Source organism: Schistocerca nitens, unplaced genomic scaffold (genome assembly GCF_023898315.1).
Source record: "Schistocerca nitens isolate TAMUIC-IGC-003100 unplaced genomic scaffold, iqSchNite1.1 HiC_scaffold_376, whole genome shotgun sequence".
Classification (NCBI taxonomy): Eukaryota; Metazoa; Arthropoda; class Insecta; order Orthoptera; family Acrididae; genus Schistocerca; species Schistocerca nitens.
Genome location: NW_026045910.1, coordinates 3,724,308 through 3,748,388, shown reverse-complemented (window position 1 = coordinate 3,748,388; position 24,081 = coordinate 3,724,308). Strand labels below are relative to the sequence as shown.

The 24,081-nt window shown below is 43.3% G+C and overlaps 1 protein-coding gene across 1 annotated transcript in view; it reads left to right on the top strand.

Moving 5' to 3' along the window:
* The window catches only part of LOC126229604 (uncharacterized), a 154,981-nt gene that overhangs the window by 34,810 nt on the left and 96,090 nt on the right, over positions 1 to 24,081 (top strand). The window contains exon 2 of the mRNA XM_049942345.1: positions 4,820 to 5,625. Within this exon, the coding sequence (XP_049798302.1) occupies positions 4,820 to 5,625 (806 nt within the window). The remainder of the gene's footprint in view (positions 1 to 4,819; positions 5,626 to 24,081) is intronic.

Genomic DNA, 24,081 nt, shown 5'->3' with positions numbered 1-24,081 from the left:
TAACAAAAGTCATGGGATACCTCCTAATATCGTGTCGGACCTCCTTTCGCCTGGTGCAGTGCAGTAGCTCGACAAGACATGGGCTCAAGAAGTCGTTGGAAGTCCCCTGCAGAAATATTGAGCCATGTTGGCTCTGTAGGCATCCTTAATTGAGAACGTGCTGCCGGCGTAGGATTTTCTGCGCGTACTTGTCTCTCGATATTGTCCCATAAATGTTCAATGGGTGGCCAAATTATTCGCTCGAATCGAATGTTCTTCAAACCAATCCTGGCGACACAACGCATCCATAAAAAAAAAAATCCAACGCCATCGTTGTTTGGAAACATGGATTCCAGGAATGGCTGCAAATGGTCTTCAAGTACCCTAACATAACGATTTCAAGTCAATGTACGGTTCAGTTGCACCAGAAGAACTAGTCTACTCCATTTGAACATAGACCGCAGCATTATGGAGCAACCACCAGCTTGCACAGTGTCTTTGACAACTTGAGTCAATGGCTTCGTGGGGTCTGTGCCACAGTCGAACCCTATCAGCACCTCCTACCAACTGAAAAAAAAAGTTCAAATGTGTGTGAAATCTTATGGGACTTAACTGCTAAGGTCATCAGTCCCTAAGCTTACACACTACTTAACCTACGAACAAACACACACACCCATGCCCGAGGGAGGACTCGAACCTCCGCCGGGACCAACCGTTACCAACTGAAATCGGGACTCATCTTACCAGGCAACTGTATTCCAATCGTCTAGGGTCCAACAGATATGGTCACGAGCCCAGGAAAGAAGCTGCAGGCGATGTCGTACCGTTAACTAAGGCACCCGCGTCTGCTGCATCAACCCAGTAACGCCAACATCGCCGCACCGACCTACCCTCCACATTGATTTCTATGGTTGTTTCGCACTGACAACTTTACCGTAACTCCCCTGCTCTCGGTCGTTAAGTGAAGGCCGTCGGCCACAGCGCTGTCCGTGGCCAGAGGTAATGCCTGAAATTTGGTGTTCCCGCCACACCCTTGACGCAATGAGTCTCGGAATATTGATTTCCCAAACGATTTCCCTTTCGTAGCTCCAATTACTGTTCCGCGTCCAGAGTCTGTTAATTCTCGTCGTGCGTTCATAATCACGTCGGAAACCTTTGCACATGAATCACTTGTCTCCAAATGGCAACTCCATTAACGTGCTGTCCTTTTATACCTCGTGTACCCGCCACCAACGCCATCAGTATATGTGCATTCGCTATTCTATGACTTTTGTCACCTGAGTGTATGATTCATACGCACAGAATCAGCACATGAAGTATGGACATTATTTCAAGAAGAATTTCGTGATGTTAAGCTTCCTAATTGGAATACGATTCACCGATCGATAAGTATACTTTCGTGAAGCGGGAAGTGTTCTTGGTAGGAAAAACAGACAATCAGTTACAGTACTCACACAGGGAACTCTGGATAACATTCGGAATGTCCGGAAAAGTCTCCTAGAAAATCAGTTTGACGTCTTTCTCAACAAATGGAAATTTTCTGTGGCTCTATTCAAACGGCTGCTATTTATTCAAATTACAGGCCTAAAAATACCTGCAGTGGAAAATCTTAAACCAGGTGACTCTGCAAAGGAGGTCACTGTTTTATAAATGGGTTTAGCACTGAGTGCATGACGGAAAAATTGACCATCACCTAACTTTCTTTTCGGACGAATTATGATTCAGCCCAGGTGGATACGTTACTTCACAAAATTACCGTTATTGGAATTCTGAAAAACCTAACGTAATACACGAGGTATCCCAGCATGATCAAAAAATAGGAGGGTGGCTCGGTATTAGCAGTGGTAGAATAATGGGCCCTACTTTTTTAGAGGACACAATTGACAGCGAGAGATATGTGGAAAGCCGGCCGGTGTGGCCGAGCGGTTCTAGGCGCCTCAGTGTGGAACCGCGCGACCGCTACGCTCGCAGGTTCGAATCATGCCTCGGGCATGGATGTGTGTGATGTCCTTAGGTTAGTTAGGTTTAAGTAGTTCTAAGTTCTAGGGGACTGATGACCTCAGCAGTTAAGTCCCATAGTGCTCAGAGGCATTTGAACCATTTGATATGTGGAAAGCATTTTGCGGCCTTTCTGTGATCAATTAACTGAAAGAGGACGTGGGTTCGCTATCTTTCAGCAGGACTCTCTGACGGCACATGTAGCCAACTTTTCACTACAGGAAATTCATGACGTGTTTGAAGATAGAGTTATCACTAACAACATTCGGCCTCTGACTCTTCAAGTTTGTGGCAGAATAGGTTAAGCGAGGAAATGTGCGGACATGTTGAATGACGGTACAGTGTGTGGCACGTATGGTTTTTTGATTCGTTTTATGTTTGTTTTGTGTGAAATATAGGACAACTGAATAATCCGCTGATTCGATGACAATTTATGTATGTATATTCGATAACAGAGCTGTCATAACATTGGACTACTACGGTTTTTTAGTAAGTAACGTCTGGCTGCACTGTTAATAAACATAGCGTACAGCCACGCGCAGCATGGCCGCTCTGCGATTTTCGCCAGAGATCGCTTGAGTATGGCGCCATCTATCTGCAAATCATTGCGCACACGTGATTTTCGCGCCTGTGCATTCTTCGCACGCGTGTTCTAAATACAGGGGCGTCGACGTGCACATACCGTCAGTCGTACCTAGCTCTCGCCAAGTTTCATCCACATGAAGATGTCGTCGGGCAGTTGCTCCGAGGAAATGTTGCGGAATTTTCACAACGTCATCCGGCGGCAAACACTTGAAGACGATTTACAACATATAACCTCCTCATTCCCCTGAAAAATCCACTGCGACTTTTTTTTTATCTCTGGGAAGAATTACGGTAGAAAGTGAGCAAATCAATTTTACACACTTTAGATGAACATACACTATCATCCGTCAATTACTTCCATTTCTCAGAGTGAAGTGCAGAGTGTAATGAGCATTTTTTTACGCAGGTGTCAGAAATGCTTGAATAATGAAGTAAGGCAGTTCCAGCATCTTGCTTAATATAGGTGAATAATTTACTTCTACTTTTAAGTGTTTGTGTTATGGATGTTAGAAATAACTGGCGCGACAAACTGTACTGCATTTGCTGTTGACCTCTTGACACCCGCATCTGTCCTCACTGACCGGTCGAATGGGGCTAAAGTGAATGCGCTAACAATTGATCACAATTTTTTTTAGTTTGGGGAAATGGTACAAGTAAAAAAAGGAGATCTGCTGACAAAAAAATGTTCAAATGTGTGTGAAATCTTATGGGACTTAACTGCTAAGGTCATCAGTCCCTAAGCTTACACACTATTTAACCTAAATTATTCTAAGGACAAACACACACACCCATGCCCGTGGGAGGACTCGAACCTCCGCCGGGACCAGCCGCACAGTCTATGACTGCAGCGCCCTAGACCGCTCGGCTGCTGACAAAGGACCAGAATGCATGGAGGGATGTAACTGCATGGAAGAGAATAGAGGAAATACTTCAAGGCAGGATGCGTCCCGCTTTTAAAGTGGAATAATAAAAACATATGTATTCTCATTTCTCTGTTAGTATTGAACAATCGCACGTGTTTTGTATAAGACCTACTGTAATTGCCATACAACGATTAAGAAACAAGATACCATATAAAGCAACCTCAAATCAGAAAATAAAGAAAGTACACCTAGATCTGGTATCAAACCGCCGGAATGGAGTATTCTAACTGAAAACTCTACCTTCTGCACTAACTTACCGGCGTATTGACTGAAGACACTTCTCACGCATATAATTACGGTGTTGCCAAATTGCATTTCTTTGACGTGCATTTTGTACCGAATGTATGTATGGGACGATATTTTATTACAGACGTTTTTGTAATGTTGGTGTTTAAGGAATTGTACTGCGGCGTCCGAGCGTGCAAATTTTGCTACATACACGGTGACAATGATCGAACTATGTGAAATAAAACCGTCGTAACTTCCGAACCGTTTGCGTTAGGACGGCCAAACTGCATGGTTGGCCGTGGCGCTTGATGGTATTAGTATGCACCTTGTTGGTTTAACGATGAAGTCCACATTCATTTCGATGGGGTGGTCAATAAGCAAAATTGGCACATTTTGTGGATTGAGAATCCGTATTTCGCGATCGAGAAGTCTCTTCACCCTCATCGAGTGACTGTGTGGTGTGCAACGTCCAGTCGCGGAATAATCGGTGCGATATTCCTTGATGGCACAGTGAATACCGAACGATATCCAAAACGACCCTCATTTGGACAAGATGTGGTTCATGCAAGACCCCATCGAAGCAGGAGAGTGTTTGATGTCCTGGAGGAGCACGTTGGGGACCGCATTCTGGTTCTAGGGTACCTAGAGGCCATTTGCACGGGTCTCGGATGACCACCATATTCTGCAGATCTGGACACATGCGACTCCTTTCTGTGGGGCTATATTAAAGACAAGGTATACAGCAATAACCCTAAAATCATTGCTGAGCTGAAAACAGCCATTCAAGAGATCATAGACAGCATCGAGGTTCCAATACTTCAGCAGGTCATGCAGAATTTCGCCATTCGTCTGCGCCACATCATCGCCATTGATGGCAGGCATATCCAAGTCTCATAACCTAAATCCGAATATCTGTATTAACGCTTACACGTTGAATAAAGGGTGTTCACGCCGTTGTTTGTAACTAATTTACGTTTTTTTCATACAGTTCAATAAGTATCACCCTGTATGTGTCGCAATGCTTTATGAAGAACACTATTGAACACACTTAAACACCCATGTAACCAGTATGTAGCGTGTGATTGTGGATTTGCTTTGATTTCTAGAGGCTGCTGCCATGGCTGGTTATAATGGTGACTGTTTCACACGAGATGGCGTATGTCTCAACACAAAGCCTCTCTGGAATGGCAAGAGAGGTGTCCAATGTGCATGCCCCAGATGGAGTTCATCTTCCCAACACCTATCTTGTCCAGCAGTTTCCATGGATGGTGGATAGAAGTAAGATTCGGCAGGATGCACAACTCCTTCAAGAGGCTCAGTACAATTTCGAGTCAGCTCCTGTGAAACGAGAGGCAGCTCCTCAGTATAACTGCCACCAGGACTCACAGGCGAGAGTTGTCTGCCACCAGGTAGTTGCAGGTCTCGAACACTCATATGGCCAGCAAGCGCTTCGGCAAAGGCTATTTGTGGACGTGCAAGAAGAAGATGTCCACCAGAAGAATAATCACAAGAGAGTAGTGCGCCAAGATGATGCAAACCACCAGACTGGAGACCAACAAGATGGACACCAAAAGGATCCACCCCAGGCAAATGGGGCACAACAACAAGACCAACCCCAGTCAAATGGGGCACAACAAGACCAACCCCAGTCAAATGGGGCACAACAAGACCAACCCCAGTCAAATGGGGCCCAGCAGCAGGATCTACCCCAGCAACGGCAGGCGGACCTGCCTCTGTGTCCAGAGGACAGCAGCTGCTCCTGTGAGACTGTAAGTGGGGTCGTCAGGGTCGACTGCTCCAGCTCTGGGCTGGACCAGCTGCCAGCCGGGCTGCACCCCAACACCACGCGGCTCTCACTGTCTGGAAACAGCCTGCAGCAGCTAGGCAACGACTCACTGGCAGGTCTCCACAGGTACGCATTTCATCCTTTACTCTGCTTCTCAGCCTATGATATTTTTGAGCTTGCTTGATAGGTTAAAACTGAGAACCAGACAACAGTTCGAACCTTCACTCTTGCGAACTGAGAATATTTTTTTTATGTTATGTTGTTAGACCAAAGACGCTGCTGTGCTTGATTATATTGTTTCTTACAATAGGCGTATTTTGGCGTGATTGCCATCCTCCAGTAATCGGGGAAAAGTACAATATTTCAAATTTTTCGGTGGATCATTTAGCCTATTGTAGAATTATGGTTTGTGCTCTTGATATACGTATGTATAATAAGATGTCTCAGTTGCAGTCACACTATTTTATAAGTTTGCTCCTTCCATGCTGTTTGAGCTATGGTAGATGTTAAATCTTTTAATCAAGTGAAACAATGGTTCCAGAGACCTTCTCAGGTATCAAACATCTGTGATGTACATACGCAGACTCAAGTCACGAATTTATTCCGGCCGTTTGGCTGAGCGGTTCTAGGCGCTTCAGTCTGGATCCACGTGACCGCTACGGTCGCAGGTTCGAATCCTGCCTCGGGCATGGATGTGTGTTATGTCCATAGGTTAGTGAGGTTTAAGTAGTTCTAAGTTCTAGGGGACTGATGACCTCAGATGTTAAGTCCCATAGCGCTCAGAGCCATTTGAACCGTTTGAAAATTTATAGCAAACCCAGGATTCGAACGTGGGTCTCCTGCTCACTAGACAGACGCGCTAACCACTACACAACCCTGGCAGAGTTGTTTTACACAACAGCATGTCTCCCTCCTCGATTGAAATTCCGGTTCACCCATCTGCCCACTTGGTATTCCCCCTAAACTCTAACAGCATTGTAGAGGCTCTCCAACTGTACTGCAGTAGCTGCAGTCTGCAAATAACAACATAGATGTTTGAGGCTTGGTAAGGTCTCTGGAACCATAGTTTCATTTGATTAAAGCACCTAAGCCTCGGTTTCAGGCAGGATCCTCTGTTTCGTTCGGTGGTGAGATCCTATTCCAATACAGTTGGAGAGCCTCTGCATCCTAGTTCGAGATAAGGGCAGCCCTTGCAGGGTTGTGTAGTGGTTAGGATATCTGTCTAGTTATCAGGGGACCTGGGTTAGAATCTCGGCCTTGGTACAAATTTTCATTAATACCTTCAGTTTGCATATAAAAGTCGTTAAATTTTTTTGTTGGAATAGTCATTTATGTAACTGTCGAATTATGAACGTTTATTGCATAATGGTGTTGCTTGACAGCTATACAGACAGTTGAGTCAGGGATGTTATATCGTTGCAGGCAGCATGCTTCTTTGGTATTATATAGTTATATGGTTGTTCTTATCAGCTGTATTATGTTGCTTGCATGATTTGAGTTTATGTTGTTCTATGATCATATGTATTTTAATCCTATTGTTTTTATGGAACTGGTTACACCAGACAGCGTTGTGATGAGCGAGGATTGTAACAATTTTCTGATGAGTTTGCGTAAATGCATGCTTTCTAGTGCTTACTTTTAATTTCGTGGTAACATGATCTCTGATGCATTCGCAGATTTTGTTTTTCTACTAATTTGCTGTTTGGATGGATAATTTCAGTAAAATTTCCGATGTAATGTTTATATTTCAAACGGATCTGTTCACTTAGAATTTCTTGAGGGTAATTTTATTTGCGTGAATATATTTCGATTTCTTCAAGAATACTCTTTAGTAGTCCTTTTTGTGCAATGTGTAAAACCTCTATGTTGTCTGCTGTATGTTATTCTGTTATCAAGTGATGGAAGAACTCAGCTGTCAATATAGCTGCCACGAAATATTATCATGAAATAAACCTTGATAATTCGACAATTTCATAAATAACTGTTCCAACAAAACATTTAATTTCAATATATCCATAGGCGATGAGGAACTGCGATTGTGGTTTACATTGGCAATTTATCTGGTAATAAACATGCAGCCAGTCAATTTTTTACGATTTCTTCGACCATGAACATGTTTTAGAGCCAGTGCAGACTCATAATCAGAGGGAGGTGTTGCAAGGACATTATGTTGTGGACCGAGTGTAGCTAGATGCAGTGCTGATACTGCTGCTGGAAATGACGGAAATTTAATAATCGGTGACGAAACGCTTACGAAACGGAAAGCTTTTATGTTTTAGGTACTTACAGTGCACTGATTTGTGGTATCCATATCAGATCTCTTCCTGTGATGTACATTATTAAGCTGTGTACACAAATATACTGTGTATACTATGTATATTCGTGTATACTGTGCGTATTTGTTTATATAGCTTAATGATGTACATCACAGGAATAGATGTGATGTGGATACCACAAGTCAGTGCACTGTAACTACCTAAAACATAAAAGCTTTCCGTTTCGTAAGCGTTTCGTCACCGATTACTAAACTTCCGTCATTTCCACCAGCAGCGCCAGCACAGCATCTGATGATGAGTCTGCAGTGGATCGAAAACACGTTCATGGTCGAAGAAATCGTGAAAAGGCGACTGGCTTCATGTTTATTACCAGATAAATTGCCAAAAATTTAATTATAGCTCCAACAGCATCAAAGAAGCCAATTTATAAAGTAGTGTGACAGCAACTGAGACATCGATGTCATATGGATATCAAGACTACATGATGTACATTGCAAGCATACTTCTGCAATAAGTTAAATTACCTACTGAAAAATTTGAAATATTGTACGGAACTATGTTATTTTGACAGATAATCTGAGGATGAAAACACGCCGAAATAGGCCTTCTGTAATCAATAACATAATTAAGCAAAGCAGCGTCTTTTGTCTCACAACATAATACAATAATGGTCCAGAGGAGTGGGTGGGGGGGGGGAAGGGGGGGGGGGGGACTTGAACACTGAATACTTTAAATCATGTAGCCGACAGGTGCACATTTGTGTTTCACAGTTCTTTACTTTCACTGTTCAAAAAACCCTCCAATAATACACAGTTATATGGACAGTTAACTATTGGCAAATTTTGATAAGTCTCATTAATAGTTTGCAGGCATACGTCAGCATACTGCTACAATAGTTTACTGTTGAATATCTATGAGCAGTAAAAACCGCACCACACAGTTCATAGTTCCTGCAGAATAATACGGTAGGTATTGATCAGACACTGTCATTGTTTTAACACACGGCCTATTTGTGTTACACTTTTTTCACTGTTAAGTTGATGTATTGTTGTTGATCTAGCAAATATGGGTTCCTAGTCTGAAACTCGGCCGTGGACTGACTGTCTCGAGACCAAAAATCGGGCTTTTATATATCATCACAATAATAGGCACTGATATTATACACTGTTTGATGTTTAAGTTACAGAAATTGCAATTGAAACATACTTCATTCAGTTAACTGAATATATAGAAAAATTCCGTCTTTTTAACAGTTTCTTCTACTAAAAGGGTTAAGCCGTATTATTTGTTTAAATCATGAAATTAAGATATAGTTACGCAAACAATACTTTTGACAAATTTGGTAATTACTTTGGAACTAATTAAGGACTAGCTTTGCTAAATGTTTTCCAATAGAGCGAAATAAATACTTGAAGAATGCCGGTGTTTCGTCTTCCATATGTTTATATACGTAATCTCCTTCATTGATTTCAAAAAAGCATATGATTCGATTGATAGAGAATCTCTATTATCAGTCCTTGGAGAAATGGGTTTGGATAAGAAAACAACTAATATTATAAAAGCGATACTTGCAAATACATTTTCGAAAGTTAAAGTTATGGGCGAATTATCGAAACCCTTTGAAATAAGAACGGGAGTGCGACAGAGGGATGGGCTATCACCGTTGCTGTTCCATTGTGCGCTTGAGAAAGTAGTCAGAGAATGGAACACAAATATTAAGAGTGGTATAAGACTGGGTTGCAAAAAGAAGAACCTTAAAGTAAATTGCATTACTTTTGCAGACGATATGGCCCTGTTTGCTGAAACAATGGAAGAAGCAAGGGAGCAAATCCTTGAACTAAAGAAACAAGCAGCTAAAATAAGTCTTCACATCTCCTTTGAAAAAACTTAAGATATTGACAAACATCAAGCACTCATGTAAATACCGCAAAGTTCAAGAACAGAAGATTAAAATAGTAAAAGAATTCAAATATATCGGAGAACGGATTAGTTGGAATGCTGGGGAAAGCAAAGCAATGAAATCCAGAAAAAATAAACTTGAGTTGGCCTTCCAACTAACAAAATATACATACAACAAAAAATCCCTTTCATGGGGGTCCAAAATTACACATTACAAGGCAGTGATTAAGCCAGAAGCACTGTCTGCAGCAGAAACACTAAACATGAATTTCAAAGGCCAAATGGAGAAATTTTAAGAAAAATCATTGGGCCAAAATTTCAAGACAATAAGATTATATACATCAAAAATGAAACTCTCTACAAGAAAATTGAAAAACTTTCAGATACAATGCGGAAAAGGAGAATAAATTTTTATGGTCATCTTCTCAGAATGAATTCCTACAGATTAACTAAACAAATCTTTGAATTTTTCCATAACCGCAAAACGAAACCCAACTGGTTTAAAGAAACTGAGAAAGACCTAGTAGAATTAAAGATTTCAGAAAATTCACTTATTGATCGAACAGCTAAATTAATTACTAAAGATGAAAACATAAGGTTCCAAGACAAATCTACTCAAAAGTCCAAACCCTTCATCTCAGAAGAAGAGAGGAAAAGAAGATCAGAAAGAATGAAGAAATACTGGGTCCTAAGAAAAGAACAACGCACAAAGAAATGACAGATCCAGCGTACCCCAAAGAGGGTGAAACGAAAGAAGAAGAATTTAAGTTACGAAACAATTACTGATTTCACCCTATAAGAAAAGATATTAACTATGAATAGTCTAAATAAACTAGAAAATCAATTACATACATAAAACTAAGCACAAAATTAGATCTGGTGGTATATTCTTTAAGACTGAGGGCCGAACTTTCCCTTTTATGAAAATGCTGATTATACTCACGTATGTCAATGGTAATTAGTCAGACACGAAAAAATGAATTTTAAGGAGGCAGGTGGCAAAACAAGAGGGGACGTAAAAATATCCCAGATTGCTTCGTCACAGATTCTCCTATGAAAATAAATGACACTCCAGACCATGACTCCTCATTGTTAGTCCGTATGGCGGCGACAGTCAGGTTGGAATCCCACCGCTCTCCGGGGCGTCTCCAGACACACCTTCGGCCTGGAATCTCATTGACTGAAGTATAATAATTGCCTTCAGTGATGAGTCCCGCTTCGAATTGAGCCCCTATGTCCAGCAAAGACGTGTAGAGACACTACAGACAGTGGTAGAATAGTAACCTAAATGCCGCTCGTGCACAATTTTAGTTTTTACAAGCTGTGCCATGTGGGCAAAAAAAATTTCAAAAGAATTTTGTTTTCCACTGACAGTTCGCCTTCCTAGAACACAGTGTAATGGGAAGTCAGTCGCTGATATGGATCTCTGTGTCCCTCAAGAGGCGAAGCAGCTGCATTTTTGTTCTGGAATTCTTTTCTGTCTTTGTAAAAGCGATGGGCTGATATTCCGGCACCACTGCATGAGAGGTGAACACCGCCCTGTCTAGAGTGTTGTAAGAGGGCACTACACTGGCTAATCTTTAAAAAAAATCAGAGGAAAAGAAGTCATGGTGCCAGTTTCCGAGACATTGAGACAGGGACACAAGCTTACTGGGTTGAGTGGAAAAACTGAAGAGAGAGAGTGTAACACCCAATTGTATAAGAATTGTGTACATGGGTGTTAGATGGTTGGTTAACATTGTAAAACTTTCGCCAGGTGGTGAGTTAGTTATTTTGTTAACAATAGTATCACTGGCCAGCATTTTGCACAGCCTTTTCATAGGCAAGAAGATACTGCGCGATCATTGTAGACAGGAGAGAGTTGTCTTCTGTCCGTGAAGCACTTCAGCTAGTTATTCCGAATGAAACACTTCGTCTGGATACTTGAGAAGGAAACTTGGTCCTCAGAGGTTGAGAATAACTCTTCGCCCGCAGATGGAGGAAAGAGACTTTGCCACAGTCGGCACGTGATGTGTTGCAGAGAGTAACAGACCACAGAAATTGCAGCTTTTCACTGTATGAGGAATTGCAGCTTAGACGAGTGGGGTATAAGAGTTACCGATCGTTTGTATGCACGTTTTTGGGGTCAAATTTGTTCCGAAAATCTTATATTTGTATTGAGTGATAGAGGGCTCAATTATGACTCGACCTGTGATGTTGTTTTTGCATATAATGGTCGGCTGGTATGGCCGAGCGGTTCTAAGCGCTTCAATTTGGAACCGCGCGACCGCTACAGTCGCAGGTTCGAATCCTGCCTCGGGCATGGATGTGTGTGATGTCCTTAGGTTAGTTAGGTTTAAGAAGTTCTAAGTTCTAGGGGACTGATGACATCAGATGTAAGTTCCATAGAGCTCAGATCCATTTGAACCATTTTGCATGTAATGGTTTTCCATTCTTCTGGCGTGATAAGGCAATCACTGTGTGCCCACCGCGAATTTGTCTGTGCATAATATACTGAAGCGCCAGAGGAACGGGTATAGGCATGCGTATTCAAATTCAGAGATATGTTAACAGGCAGAATGAGGCGCAGTGGTCGGAACGTCTATATAAGACTACAAGTGACGGTGCAGTTTTTCGATCGGTTACTGCTGCTACAATGGCAGGTTATCATTGATTTAAGCGAGTCTGAAAGTGGTGTTGTAGTCGGCGCAAGAGCGATGGGGCGCAGCATCTCCGAGGTAGCGATGAAGCGGCGATTTTCCCATACGGCAATTACATGAGTGTAGCGTAAATATCAGGAATGCGGTGAAACATCAAATCTTCGACATCGCTGCGGCCGGAAAAAGATCCTGCAAGAACGGGACCTACGACGACTGCAGAGAATCGTTCAACATGACTGAACAATTCTTCCACAAATTGCTGCAGATTTGAATTATGGGCCATCAGCAAGGTCAGCGTGCGAATGATTCAACAAAACATCGTCGATATGGGCTGTCGGAGCCGAATGCACACTCGTGTACCCTTGATAACCGCACAAGCTTTGCGCCTCGCTTGGGCCCGTAAACGACGACGTGGACCTTTGACGACAGGAACCATGTTACCTGGTCGGACGAGTCTCGTTTCAAATTGTAGCGAGCGGATAGGCGTGTACAGGTACGGAGACAACCTCATGAATCCATGCATCCTGCATATCACCAGGATACTGTTCAGGCTGGTGTGGCTCTGTAATGGCGTGGGGCGCGTGTAGTTGGAGTGATATGGGATCCCTGATACATCTGGGTACGACTCTGACAGATACACCCACATAAGCATCCTGTCTCATCACCTGCATCCATTCATGTCCACCTTGTACATTCCGCTGGATTTGGGCAATTCCAACAGGACAATGCGACACCTTATACGTCCAGAATTGCTACAGTGTGGCTCCAGGAACACTCTTCCGAGTTTAAACACTTTCGCTGGCCACCAGACTCCCCAGGCATGAACAATATTGAGCATCTCAGACGCCTTGCAACGTGCTGTTCATAAGAGATCTCCACCTCCTCGTACTCTTACGGATTTATGGACAGCCCCGCACGATTCATTGTGTCAGTTCTCTCCAGCACTAGTTCAGATATTAGTCGACTTCATGCGTGCTCGTGGGGGCCCTACACGGTATTTGGCAGGTGTACCAGTTACTTTGGCTCTTCGCTGTACATTTTTAAGGTTCTAGTCTGTCCCATTCACCTAACCTGTCCGGTCTGTGCCTGGTCATTACGTGTTAGATTAGAACTACGACGAGCGTGCAATAAATAACGCAACATTTTTTTTTCTCGGGGACGGCCGTGGTGGCCAAGCGGTTCTAGGCGCGTCAGTCCGGAACCGCGCAACTGCTACGGTCGCAGGTTCGAATCCTGCCTCGGGCATGGATGTGTGTGATGTCCTTAGGTTAGTTAGGTTTAAGTAGTTCTAAGTTCTAGGGGACTGATGACCTCAGATGTTAAGTCCCATAGTGCTCAGAACTATTTGAATCATTTTTTTTTTCTCGGCCAATTTCGGTTGGAGAAATGCGAAACTTGTTGTGGAACACCATGCCATATTTCCGCTTCAGTCGATATAGTTTCATGAAGTTCTGATAGGTAGTGGCACTATATGTAGCCTTCAAAATGGCGCCTGTAACAGAGGCGCGTTCCAAACAGAGTACCGCATTGAGTTCCTTTTGGTGGAAAACCAGAGCATCGCAGATATTCACAGGCGCTTGCAGAATGTCGGCGGAGACCCAGCAGTGACAAAAAGTATGGTGAGTCATTGGGCGAGGAGTCTGTCATCATCGTAACAACGTCGCGCAAATCTGTCCGTTCTCTTGCGTGCCGGCCGATCACAAGCTCCTGTTCCTCCTGCAACGTTGGAACGTGCGGACACTCTCATTCCAGGTGCTCCACGGATCACAATCAAACGCCTCACTGCACAGCTGTAGGTCTCACTGACACATTCGTCCATCAGTTGCGGGTTTGAAAATTGTGTGCCCGCTTTATTCCTCCTCCATGTAGAGCAACGAAGGACAATCTGTGCGGAATTGCTTGCGCGTTACGAGGCTGTTCGTCACTGTTTTTTGCCGAACATCGTCACAGATGATGAAACGTGGTTTCATCACTTCGAACCTGAAACAAAACGGCAGTCCATGGAGTGGCGCCACACACCTCCCCTCCAAAGAAAAGTTCAGAGCCACACCTTCAGCCGGAAAGTCAGGGCGACGATCTTCTGGGCCTGTGAAGGTGTTATTCTGTTTGATGTCCTCCGTCACTGTGCAGCAATCAACTTTGAAGTGTATTGTGCTGCCCTCAGAAATTGAAGAAACGACCTCACATTTTCATCGCCACAAAAGTGCAAACGATCTTCTTCTCCATGACAGGTCTGCGAATCCGAGAGGAGCTCGCAAAACTTAATTGAACTGTTCTTCCTCATCCACTCTACAGCCCGGATAGCGCATCTTCTGACTTCCATCTGTTTGGTCCAACGAAGGATGTATTCCACGGGAATCAGTACGTGGATGGCGGGGAGGTTACTGATGCAGCAAGACGTTGGCTCTAACGTCGAGCAGTAGAGTGGTACTATGCGACATATGTACTGGCTCTGCCAGTAAGGTGGCGTTAGGCCGTCGCATTGGACGGAGATTATATTAAAAATTTGGGTTTTGTAGCCAAAAGCTTGGGGTATAATGTGGTCTATTGCAATGCTGAATAAAACCAACATGATCTTAGAAAAATTTTGTTGTGTTACTTGTTAAACGTCCCTCATATTTCATGTTAGTAGTTGTCAGTTTTCCTGTTCTCTGTATTTCTCAATCTCAGACGGATCCTGTGATTAATTCTTATTCATGTACGAGTTAGCGGGGTACTTTATAATAAACTGGGCTTAATTCGGACCATTATCTCGTTTAATACACTACTGGCCATTAAAATTGCTACACCAAGAAGAAATGCAGATGATAAACGGGTATTCATTGGACAAATATATTATACTAGAACTGACATGTGATTACATTTTCACGCAATTTTGGTGCACAGATCCTGAGAAATCAGTACCCAGAACAACCACCTCTGGTCGTAATAACGGCCTTGATACGCCTGGGCATTGGGTCAAACAGAGCTTGGATGGCGTGCCCATCCAGCTTCAACACGATACAACAGTTCATCAAGAGTAGTGACTGGCGTATTGTGACGAGCCAGTTGCTCGGCCACCATTGACCAGACGTTTTCAATTGGTGAGAGATCTGTAGAATGTGCTGGCCAGGGCAGCAGTCGAACATTTTCTGTATCCAGAAAGGCCCGTACAGGACCTGGAACATGTGGTTGTGCATTATCCTGCTCAAATGTCGGGTTTCGCAGGGATCGAATGAAGGGTACAGCCACGGGTCGTAACACATCTGGAATGTAACGTCCACTGTTCAAAGTGCAGTCAATGCGAACAAGAGGTGAGCGAGACGTGTAACAAATGGCACCCCATACCATCACTCCGGGCATACGCCAGTATGGCGATGACGAATGCACGGCTTCCAATGTGCGTTCACCGCGATGTCACCAAACACGGATGCGACCATCATGATGCTGTAAACAGAACCTGGATTCATCCGAAAAAATGAAGTTTTGCCATTCGTGCACTCAGCTTCGTCGTTGAGTACACCATCGCAGGCGCTCGTGTCTCCGAGCTGATAGTCCATGCTGCTGCAAACGTCGTCGAACTGTTCGTGCAGATGGTTGTTGTCTTGCAAACGTCTCCATCTGTTGACTCAGGGATCGAGATGTGGCTGCACGATCCGTTACAGCCATGCGGATAAGATGCCTGTCATCTCGACTGCGAGTGATACGAAGCCGTTGGGATCCAGCACGGCGTTCCGTATTACCCTCCTGAACCCATCGATTCCATATTCTGCTAACAGTCATTGGATCTCGACCAACGTGAGCAGCAATGTCGTGAAACGATAAACCGCAATCGCTATAGGCTACAATCCGACCTCAATCAAAGTCGGAAACGTGATGGTACGCATTTCTCCTCCTTATACGAGGCATCACAACAACGTTCCACCAGGCAACGCCGGTCAACTGCTGTTTGTGTATGAGAAATCGGTTGGAAACTTTCCTCATGCCAGCACGTTGTAGGTGTCGCCACCGGCGCCAACCTTGTGTGAATGCTCAGAAAAGCTAATCATTTGCATATATCAGCATTTTATTCCTGTCGGTTAAATTTAGCGTCTGTAGCACGTCATCTTCGTGGTGTAGCAATTTTAATGGCCAGTAGTGTAGTTGGATGATGCCCATTTATTCTCAGTTGTGAACTGCAACACCCATGTCTTGTTTGCTAGGCCCATCCTTTTCCTATCGCTAATCCACTCTGCTATAATTTTTATTAGTGCATATGAGCCCGTGGGGAGCGATCTGACAGTCGGTCGGTCCAGCCGATATTGATCGTTTTGGCACCCACAGGCGTTTGTCAGTAGTTCAGTTGACGTCTTACAAACTCTACAGCACAATCCAGAATGAGATTTTCACTCTGCAGCGGAGTGTGCGCTGATGTGAAACTTCCTGGCAGATTAAACTGTGTGCCGGTCTGAGACTCGAACTCGGAACCTATGCCTTTCGTGGGCAAGTGCTCTACCAACTGAGCTATCCAAGCATGACTCACGCCCCGTCCTCAGAGCTTTACTTCTGTCAGTACCTCGCCTCCTACCTTCCAAACTTTACAGAAGCTCTCCTGCGAACCTTGCAGAAGTAGCACTCCTGATAGAGAGGATACTGCGGAGACATGGCTTAGCCACAGCCTGGGGGATGTTTCCAGAATGAGATTTTCACTCTGCAGCGGAGTGTGCGCTGATGAGAAACTTCCTGGCAGATTAAAACTGTGTGCCGGATCGAGACTCGAACTCTCTACAGCACAATGTTACGTCACGGACGTCCTCATGTGTTTCTTCTGATGCGACAGTATCGTAATGCCATTTTTCCACAGGACAACGCTCGTCCATACATTGCACCTGCCTCTGTGAAGTGTCTGCGTGTGGCTGAGATGCTCCCATGGCCAGCAAGATCCCCGTATCTGCATTCAATAGAACATGTATGAGACCATCTCAGACATCAGCTCTGTCCCAGTGGTAGTATCAAGTATATCAAGGGCCATTTATAGCAGAGAGACTGAAATATGCCGTTGCCAAACAGCTAGACAGGAGAGATATCAATTATTTCCGACCTGTTTCACTTCTGATATCATTTTCCCATTTTCCACTAATTTTGAGAAGATGGGTTACTGTAGAATGGTATCTCACCTGAGCAAGAATTGTACCTTCAGCAAATCACGGTTTAGATTTTAGAAGAGTTGCTCTGCTGAGAATGCCATTTACCTGTTCACTCACCAGATTTTACAAGCATCAAATAATAAAAACCAGTTAGTATTTTCTGTGAATTATCTAAGGCATTTAACTGTCTGAATCATGGTATTCCTCTAGATAAATGGAAGTTTTGTGGGACTGATTGTGTAGCCAACCAACGGATAATATTTTCTCTTACCAAAAGAATGCACAAAGTTGTACTTCGTAATTCAACCAATGCAGTCCTGGGCCATTATTCTGATTGGGCAGAAATCCCCAAAGCTCGATCTTAGGTTCACTATTGTTCCTCAGACATGTAAACGATTTTCTGCCTAGTATACAACAGGCAGAATTAGTTCTTTTTGCAGATTATACTAGTATTGCAGTCAGTCAAAGCATAGTTACAGAAACACAATGTCCTTAAAAGTATCAATGACTGGTTTTCTGAGAATTGTTTGACTCGCTATTTAAAAAAATTAAAATAATAATAAAAAAAAAACAAATTCCGCACCTGTGTGGGTACTACGTTAATGATAAGTGTATCACACGGTAAGGAAATAATAAATACCGTGGAAACTTCAAAATTCTTAGGGATCCATATGATGAGAATTAAACTGGAAAAAGCACATTTAGGAACCCCTAAAACAACTTAGTTCAGCCAATTTGCTCATATAATCATTGAAAATCTTGAGGAGAGACAAAATCACTAAACTGACACATTTGGTACATTTTCGTTCAGTAATGTCATACAGAATAACGCTCTGCGGAAACTCGTCTTTAAGAAAAGAAGTCTTCATTGCTGACAGACGTGTGATAAGACTAATATGTGGTGCTTGCCCACAGTCACCTTGCATACATCTGTTTAAGGAGTTGCGCATTCTGGCTACTGCTTCACAGTACATTTATTCCCTCATGAAGTTTGTTGTAAATAATCCACCGCAGTTCAAAAGGGACAGCGATGTACATAATTACAATACCAGAAGGAAAAATGACATTCATTACACGGCATTGGGGTTGTCTAGCACAAAAAGGAGTACGCAAGTTGCAGCTAAAATTTTTGAAAACTTATCCAGTGATATAATATACCCAACGAACAGCAAAGTGCAGTTTCAAAACAAGCTGAAAATGTTTCTTCTTGACAATCCCTTCCATTCCATAGAAGAATTTCTCTTATTGTAATGTGTAAAACTTGGCGGGGGAGGGGGGGAGGGGAGGTAAGAATTAGTAACTCACATCAGTGTATTAAAAAAAGTTATAAATGTTCAACATGTTACGATAATTACAAATTAATTTGCGATGTGCTTGTAAAATGTCGCGTTCCACATCATTATGATTTATCGTGCAAAATGATCCATGAAACATGGAACTAACAAAGAGTTGTGGACCAGCTTGCCCCAGGCCTTATGATACCATTACCAATCATACCAAGGCTTGCATCCAGACCACAGGGGGGCTTAGCGCCATAGTGACAAATGGGCAAATACTGCCGTGTTCTTTGTAAATACGACTTGATATTGTGATTCCTGCACTAACCCGTCAAGTTTTTTTCCGTTTCCTCCTCCTCTTCTTGTTGCTTCACTTTTTCTAACAGGCAACGTATATTCAGTGTTAAAATACTTCTCTTTTTCAGAAAGCTATAACCATTCTGCATGTTACATGCCCTCTACTTCGGCCATCGTCTGTTATTACGACAATCGTTTCGAAAGCAATGTCTCCTATTTTTATTCATGGAAACTACAGAAGCTACAGGCGGTATCAAAACTCATCATTCGATTAGGCACACCTATATTTCTGAAACTAGTAGACATATACAATGAATCTTGTTTTTTGATGAATGGGAAACTCAAAAAATTTTTTTCCATACATTTTCACAGGTATTCAATATGCTCCCTTGAGATGCACGGCATATGTCAATGCGCTATTCAAATTTTTCCCACACTGGAGCAAGCATGTCTTCAATTACAGCTTCCAGAGCTGCTGTTATGTGGTGTCTCAGTTCACTCATGTTTTGGTAATGGAGGCTCATAAACAGAGACTTTTATAAAACCCCACAAGAAATAATCGCACGCGGTCAGGTCCGGTGACCTTGGAGGCCAGTAATATAAACATTTGGTCCAGTGCGACCGATCCATCGTTCAGTAATCCTTTGATTTAAAAATTCCCGCACTTCCAGATGCCAGTGTGGCGGTGCCCCAATCTTTTCGTAAAGAAGTCGTTCGAATCAGTCTCCAACTATGGGAAAAGAAAGTTCTCAAGTATATCGAGATATGTGCTTCCTTTAACAATGTCCTCGGCAAAGAGAAATGGACTATACACAAGACACATTAAATTTTGAAGAGTCCCTCTCATGTTGTACAACTTTGGTTCAAATGGCTCTGAGCACTATGCGACTCAACTTCTGAGGTCATCAGTCGCCTAGAACTTAGAACTACTTAAACCTAACCAACCTAAGGACATCATACACATCAATACCCAAGGCAGGATTCGAACCTGCGACCGTAGCGGTCGCCCTGTTCCAGACTGTAGCGCCTAGAACCGCACGACCACTCCGGCCGGCCTGTACAACTTTATGTGGTTGTTCCGTACCCCATATTTTCATATTAGGAAGGTTTACCTTTCCATTTAAATGGAATGTTGCCTCGTCACTAAACACTAAACGTGGAAGAAAACTGTCATCCTCCAGCTTACCAAGAACGAAATTACAGAACTCCACAGGTTGCTGTCTGTCACCTTCACGAAGGGCTTGCAGTAGCTGAATTTTGTATGGTTTCACGTATAAACGTCGACAGAACACACCCCAGACGGATATCGGGGGCATGTTGAGCTGTCGAGCTGCACGGCGAACGGATTTCTGCGGACTACTTGTGAAACTATGGCGGATGCGTTCGACGTCAGTGCCAGACACTCGGGAAAGACACAAACAACCTGTTTCTCGGAATTGTTCATGCTCCCGTCTAATGCTCGATGCTGTAGGAGGATCCACACCATACCTAGTACGAAAGTCACGCTGAATAGTCATTAGTGACCCACACTGCGCAAAACATAGAACACAAAACGCTTTTGTTTGTCCCGACACCATTTTTAATAGACCTGAAGTGGGCACAACTACTGCTACCTAGTGGGAACCACGTAAAACACGGGAGCTTGCTCTTTCCAACAGTATGTTCTTCACACACGTATCTCAAATAACGTAATCGTTATGATTATTTTAAATCGGATGATTCTTTTTTATATACCCTGTATATAAACCATAACAGTATAGATAAATAGAGCAATATTTCAGCTACAGACTGTCATTTTTCCACATAGCCAGCACCTTTCGTTATGCACTTTTACCAACGATGAACCAGAGCCTGCATGCTGCGCTTGTAAAAGTCGGAACCAGATATGGCTAACCACTTTCTTACAGCTTTGATAACAGCATCTGAGTATTGAAAATGTTCGCTCCGTAGTCCATCTTTCAGAGACCCAAAGAGATGGAAATCTGAAGGCACTAAATCTGGACTGTACGGTGGATGTGGTAAGACAGTCCAGCCCAATTCTGCAATCAATTGCGTGGTCGCTGAACTGGTGTAGGGCCTGGCGTTATCGTGTTGCAGGTGAAAGTTGGTCTTCTTCTCTCGCCTTACCCTGGAAATTCGGTCTTTCAGCTTAGTCAGTGTCGTCTTGTAGCGTGCTGAATTGACAGTTTCCCCAGGCTCCAGGACATCCAAAGGAACCACACGCTGGCTACCCCAGAAGATTGTGCCCATCAATTTGCCTGCAGACGGCTGTGCTTGAATTTCTTCTTTGGCGAAGAATTCACCAGTCACAATTCCGTGGACTGTCTTTTGGATTCCGGCTCGTGGTGGTGACACCACGTCTCATCTCCGATGACGATGCTGTTCAGTAAATTGTCACCTTCAGGTTCATATTGGTCCAGCAGGTGCTGACAAATTTCCATTCGATGAGTTTTTTGTTCTTCTGTAAGCATCTGCGGGACCCATCTCGCACAGACCTTGCGATAACCGGGATGTTCCAACATTATTTCCACTGCATTACAGCCGACATTCGGCTTAGCACACAATTCTCTGGTCGCTATCAGCCGATCAGCACGAATGCGCTGATCAAGACTCTCTTCATTGCGAGGGATGACAGCTGTGCAGGGTCGACCGGACTGTGACTTGTCATGCGCACTCTTTTCACCACCTCGAAAATTCCGTACCCATCGCCTGACTTTGCTCACGTCTATTGTCTCCATACATCTTTACAAGCGTAATGGATTTCAACCGGCGCAGTTTTTTAGCAGTGTTTTATGCGCACGTCCATATCAGACTCCATTTTGGAACAGTTCTCTGCTGGCGCCAACTAATGCAGAACAACGAAACCACCAGCAAATGAAAGAGGAAGGTTTAAGCATTAACACTACACCAGTAACATCTGGCTCGGACATCCAAAATGTCCACACAAAAAGAATAGGAGGCATTACTTTCGGAACGACCATCCAAACAAAATTCATCTACTACTTTCACTGTCTCATATCCTAACCTAAGTCCCTCACCATCAGCTCATTAAATTCGACTACATGGTATTGACCTTGTTTTATTTTGTTGACGTTCATCTTACAACCTGTCTCAAGACTTACCTACTTCCTCCAACTGCACTTCAGAGTCCTTTTACCGTCTCTGACAATATTGCTTTTTCATTAGCAAAGCACTAAGTTTTAATTTCACCTCCCTGAACATTAAATCCCCGTGATTTTACGTACACGAAAATTGAACAACGATGAAAATTATGACTACGAAGATGAAGGCTCTCTTTCTTCGGTGGTGAAATGTGACCACACCTTTTGAAACACGGTGAAAAAATGGTTCAAATGGCTCTGAGCACTATGGGACTCAACTGTTGAGGCCATTAGTCCCCTAGAACTTAGAACTAGTTAAACCTAACTAACCTAAGGACATCACACACATCCATGCCCGAGGCAGGATTCGAACCTGCGACCGTAGCGGTCTCGCGGTTCCAGACTGCAGCGCCAGAACCGCGCGGCCACTTCGGCCGGCTGAAACACGGTGAAGAAACCTGTGGCTCCACAAGGAAGCAGGAAGACGCAGCATCGTAAGCAGCCTGGCGGAGACACATCCTTCCTACCAGCAGCAGAAGCTTCACTCTCTGAGTCAGTTCCTTGCAGCGACTTCCGCACGAACAAAGACGGAAAAAATCACAAAAAACTGGCAATAACTTGAGAGAAAAGTAACGCAACTGACACGAAGGTTGAGCAGATTGTCTTTTTTGTACTTTTCAGAAGCATCAATGCACAGAAACACGAAGAAGAAAAAAAGAATATAATGAAACTAATTGTTGGCTGTAAAGGCCCCCGTAAACGATCAAACGTGTTTGACAAAATCGCTCATATCCAACCACGGATTTGCCAAGCAAGCTTGTACACGTTCAAACAACGTTTGTCAATTTAACCGCACTTTGAAACAGACGCAATTCGTGTTCGCGTGTATTTTGAGCGTAGTGAGTACGGCCACAAATGCAGACAAAGCAGTCCTGTCATTGACTTTGGCACTGTGTAAAGAAGAAGAAGATTCTGGCCCAGGGAATGGCTTAAAGTAAGAGTTTACCCCTGAAAATATGCTAAAGGAAATATTACTTTCGGAATCCGATTATTACATCGACTTTCTTCGAAACGACAATGAAAATTTTTAAATCTTATAAGTCCTACCTAAAAGAGCAAAGTTGCCTGTCAAGTTTGCTCTTGTCTAGCCACAGATGTGTCAAACAAGCTCGTACGCGTACTAAGGAGGTCGTCAATTTAACCTCGCTTTTGAAGCAGACACTTTTCCTGTTTGCTCTATTTTGGCAATAGTGGGAATGGCTTCAAACGCAGATAAAACATTTCTAACATTTCCTCTGGCTCTGTGTTTAAAGAAGAAGAAGAAGAAGGAAAAAAAACCACTGGTCCAAGGTACAGTTTAAAATGAGAAATATGCAACAAGAAACCTGTTAATGAAAATGTTTCACTCAGAACCTAATGGTTACACCAACTTTCTGCGGAGGGACTGAAACGTTTAATAAGTTACTTAGTATTACTTCACCCTCACTTGGTCGTCTAAAGACAGGTCATTAAAATACCGCAACGTGAGAACATATAGTCCACATCGACCGTGGAAGAACCAAAGAACTTCGATTTCTTTTATTTCATTCCATTCCGCTTGTATGTCGCTGTTTGCGTAAAATATTGATTTTATTCATAACCTCTCCATGCGTAATACATGGCTGAGAAAGATGTCGTACATCTACTTTTTTGGTAATTGTCAGTGCTATTTTGTTTTTATACTTGACCGTAGATTTCATAGTAGCATGGAGAGCTGCATCAAACCAGTCTCAGGACTGAAGACCACTACAACGTTTTGCCAAAACACAGTTTAAGAGTTGTTGTTGGGTGTTCAACCCCAGTTGGCGTTCACTTGTTCTCAAATGAGATTGGCGCCAAAGATACACACACACACACACACACACATATGCACAGAAAGAGAGAGAGAGAAGGAGACCGTAAACAAAACTCAAAAGTTGGCAGCAAACTCACCTGAGAATAAGCGAACG